We start from the raw sequence: 4,259 nt of genomic DNA on the forward strand, positions 1-4,259 counted from the left end.
TCTGATCAAGAAATTTTAGCAGAGTTGACAGATCAAATTAAAAAATACCGTCCGGATATATGAACCAAAATAAAATGTAAAAATTCATTTGTGGTAATAAAAGACCGTCCGGATACGGAACGCGGATTTCCGGATAAACGGGACAAAATAACGTTAAAAAATTCCGTTCCCATGAAAAATCGTCCGGAAACTGAAGCGTCCGGATATCTGAAGGTCCACTGTATACATATTTAGATGTTTTTAGGATGGGAAATTAATGAGACATAAGCAGATACAATTTTTTTTTTCCAGCGCAGATTTAATGTCCTCCTATTGATATTTCCTAAATAGTCCTGGTTATTATGAAACATTTTTCATCTGATCCTTATGTAGTTATGTCTGATAAAATGTAATTTGAACCCTGAGTCCTCCACAAAATAAACATTATATAGATTGTATAGATATTGAATTAGGTAGTATATCTCTAATTACAAATAGTACGATCTTTATTTTGTATATTGACAAATAAAAAGTAAACTTGCCCTTGGAATGGCATCCCACTTAGAGTTGAGAAAAATCTTTGTTGTAGTAACTATGAATCTTTCTCCGCTGCTCCAGGAAAGATTGACACAGGTGCAGGAAGATGTTACTCTAGAGGTAATGTCTGTTGGTGGCCTAAGTTGCACTTAAGAAAGTAAAATTATATAATTATGTTTATACTAAATTCAATTTTGTCTTTCTAAAAGGGTTTTAACGACTTGATTCTGTTTGTTCCTGAGACAAATGAATATAAAACAAGTTTGAACTCTACAATGGAAATCCTTAAAGATTTTTTTAAAAAAAGTTTTTTCTTCATATGTATCTTGCAATATCTACGATTATTCTCCTTGCGCTAAACCAAAAGTCAAATTTTGTAATAAGTGAAAATTCAACAAGTATACAATTATCCTGAGCTTAATCTAGTACTAATGAGAGCAATTGCCATTCGTTTTTAAGCAAATGTGTACAGTAAGGCTGTTCGTCTCATATACTTACGTATTTTTTTATTCCTGAAGTGAAAGAAAAATGACTTTGTGAACTTGAATTCCGTGTTAGTGATTGTCAAGTTGATATATATTGTACTGGCATATATGTCTCCGTCATTCTGACTCCAAGTGCAGCTCTCTTGTGGAGATTTTTCAGGACAGTCTAGGAAATGGCCACCGTAATCGAACGACCTGTGAAATTTAAACACCTTTATTAAATCTGAAGTACTGTAAAGGAGAAGTTGAAAAAGAGAACGGAGATTGATACTTTTCTTAAAAATAAATTAATTTCAAGCTCCATTAGTAAAAATTATTTTAAGATTCTTAAGATTTTTACTTTTTATAGAAATGTACCTATTATGCAAAACAACATTTGTAAACATATACTGGATATACGTTCTTTGAAAAGAATGATTGATATGACTGAGAAACTTACACAGAAGCCATGATACTCAAATATTCTTCATGATTATATGTCCCTAATTTCCACCTGCACTGCAGTTCGTCTTTGTCTTTAATTAGCATGCACGTAAAGTTAGATACGTTACGTATAGCTTCATCTATATTGAAAAAAAAAAATAAATGCGTGTTTCTTTCCTCATTTATTCTCGTTTAACTTAACGATATAAAAAAAATTTTTGCAGATTTTACAAAACATTTGTAGTAAATTTCAAACATGCAATAATGATAATTTTGGAAATTACTTGAGTTGATATCATTTATTTACAATGCTGAAACTTCCATTCCATGACACACGTAGGTGCAAGTGTAGAAGTTTTACACTAAATAAAGACCCTTCATTATACAATACATGTAGTTAGTTTATTAAATATGAAAACTTACGTCATTTCCTGTTTACTTGAAAAATGAATGTATGTAAGGTGTAGTAAGGATTTGAAAAATTTAAAATGTCTCCAGAGATATCATACTAGAAACATGCAGGTACAAGAAGCTCATTCACAACAATACACTTTCGAGTGACATGCCTTTGAAAAAAAAATACATGTGTGTGTGTCTAAATCCCCATAATGTGCACTCAAATTAAACTTGATGCGCAGGTTTTTATAAGTTGTATTAGCATTTTATTGATTACCACAAACTGTAACCTTCTTCTAGGCTTCTAACTTAAGTTTAATGAAAATATTTTTTATCTTGCAATTCTGTTGATATTTTAATTTATTTACCACTTACATTCTATAAAAACGTTCGTGCGTGGACTCCTTGACATCTGCTTTTCACTAGTACTTCTACAAAGGTAAGTGCCCTCTTCCGATACGTTAGTGACCTTTTTTCTCAACTGAAGTATATTGTTGCCTATAATGAACGTATTTTTGCGTGGAGCTTTTCCTTCAGGTGTTTCCCAATACAATGATGATATATTCATTCCAGCATTTATGGTGCAGTTTAATTCCAATGTTCCATTCAAAACAATTTTGCTTCTAGATGGAGTTATCTCTTGAAAAGGAAATGAAGGATATTAAATTAAACCAAAGTAATTATCATTTTTCCTTTAAAGCTTTTAATTAAGAGAATATAAACGAGTGTAAAATAACATTTCCAGAAATAATAAAATCTGAATTCAAAGAGAATAAAAATGTTTCAAAGGAAATGACAAAATACAATTATAAATAGTTTTATATTTATTTTATAAATTAAATGATCTATTTATCTTATCATTCAAAAAGAAATACACTCATAATAAAATTGTTACCTACCTCCAAAGAATTCTGACATTAGAGTCTCTTGAAACACAGTAGAGCCAAATAACCCTAAAGTTATGTAGATCATATAGCAGTACATCATTTTCGCTTTTAAGTTTTCGCTTAAATGTTTGCTCTTTAACCGTCACGAACACCGCAACCGGATACAGCTAATTTCATCTCACTGAAAATTAATATAGTTGAACACCATTATAACAAACTCCTGGGTGTTAATGAATGTTTTATGCTATAGTCTTTGCTATTCATTACAGGTGACTCTCGATGGCTCGAACTCCGATCTCTCGAAGTGAACCTCCGGTCCCGTTTTTTTCCTCTATATAACTAAGCAAATTTACTTCCGATCTCTCGAACTTCCAATCTCTCGAAGTTTTCTATCTCGAACCAAGACCTGGGTCCCGTTAAACATATTTCATTGTTTTTTACTCTCTATCTCTCGAAGTTTTGATTGCGCGTGTGTACACGCCAATCAAGCGTAAAATTAATGCAGCTTGGACTTACCTGGATAATCGTGAACGCCTGGGGCTGGCATGGAGGTGCTAATTGGGTGTTTACATAGATGACATTATACCTGTGAGCATCCGAGTGTTGATATAAATAATTAAAACATTGCTGTGACGTCATGCCTTTGTTCTTGCAGTCTAAAAATTTACCTGTAGCCGTCCGATAATAATAATTAGCAGTCCAATAATATATTATCAGACGGCAGTGATAACAAAATCGGACAGTAGTTAAAAAACAACAACTAGAGTGAAATCAAGGTTTAATTTGTCCAAAAACAAAAGATAGGGAGAAAAAATTCAGGGAAAGCGAACGCGAGGAAATCAAGTTGTTAAAAATAGCAAATCCAAGACGAAACTGGAGTTTTAACCTTCCTCAAAAGTAACACTTTCCATTCGGTTTTTTGCAAAGCGTTTTCGATACAGCACTGTGAATAAGCCAATTTAAATCCATTTCTGTTAAAGAACCAGGCTGCGAATCTCTTCATTTAACGAGGTTTGTTCGCCAATGACCTCACTTTTAAACACAAGATTTTCATTATATCATCCAATCAAAATTTTAGATAAAAATCCGCGTTTTTACTCTAAATGCATTTTGAAGATATCATCCAACACTGTATCTGTATCAAGGTCAAACGCACTTAATAAAAAAAAATATTCCGAATCATAAAAAAGCCCTTCATCACCTGACCACTATCCATAGTTCCTGCTAAGCCAAACGACTGCCTTTTAATGAATGAAACAAAAGAGTTCACTCACTGATTTTACTGTCTGAAGAAAAAAAAACTTTCTCTTTTCTGTTGTCTACTTATTAGATGGTTTCAGGTAGAAAACTATTGATGCCTGAACTCCTATTGTGTAATTATCGGACTCCTCCAGGTAACTTTTGGACATTTAAATAGCAATGTTTTAAGTAAGATATATGCCTCATACAATTCTATATGTAAAATTATCAGACTGTTTTCGGCCCTAACGGGCCTCAAACAGTCTGATAATTTTACATATAGAACAGTATTCGGCATATATCCATTACTTAA

At 32.4% G+C, this 4,259-nt stretch overlaps 1 protein-coding gene across 1 annotated transcript; it reads right to left on the reverse strand.

Annotated features, from left to right (window-relative positions):
* Nucleotides 1-1,167: 1,167 nt before the first annotated feature.
* On the reverse strand, nt 1,168-2,878 carry LOC133190637 (uncharacterized). The gene is made up of 3 exons (XM_061326328.1): nt 2,720-2,878; nt 2,196-2,459; nt 1,168-1,196 (listed from the first exon to the last, which is right to left on the reverse strand). The coding sequence occupies exons 1-3, from the start codon at nt 2,805-2,807 to the stop codon at nt 1,168-1,170; spliced, it is 381 nt and encodes a 126-aa protein (XP_061182312.1). The 5' UTR covers nt 2,808-2,878.
* Between the last annotated feature and the right edge of the window lie 1,381 nt (nt 2,879-4,259).

The sequence above is a fragment of the Saccostrea echinata genome, unplaced genomic scaffold (assembly GCF_033153115.1).
Source record: "Saccostrea echinata isolate AGI-Se365-2 ecotype Australia unplaced genomic scaffold, CSIRO_AGI_Sech_v1 ptg000022l, whole genome shotgun sequence".
NCBI classification, from domain to species: domain Eukaryota; kingdom Metazoa; phylum Mollusca; class Bivalvia; order Ostreida; family Ostreidae; genus Saccostrea; species Saccostrea echinata.

Coding starts and splice junctions, on each gene's coding strand:
- LOC133190637 (XM_061326328.1), bottom strand. CDS start 2,807: ATGATGTACTGCTATATGATCTACATAACTTTAGGGTTATTTGGCTCT. Junction 2,460..2,719: donor AATGTCAGAATTCTTTGGAG/GTAGGTAACAAT, acceptor TTCCTTTTCAAG/AGATAACTCCATCTAGAAGC. Junction 1,197..2,195: donor CACGAACGTTTTTATAGAAT/GTAAGTGGTAAA, acceptor TAAATTTCACAG/GTCGTTCGATTACGGTGGCC.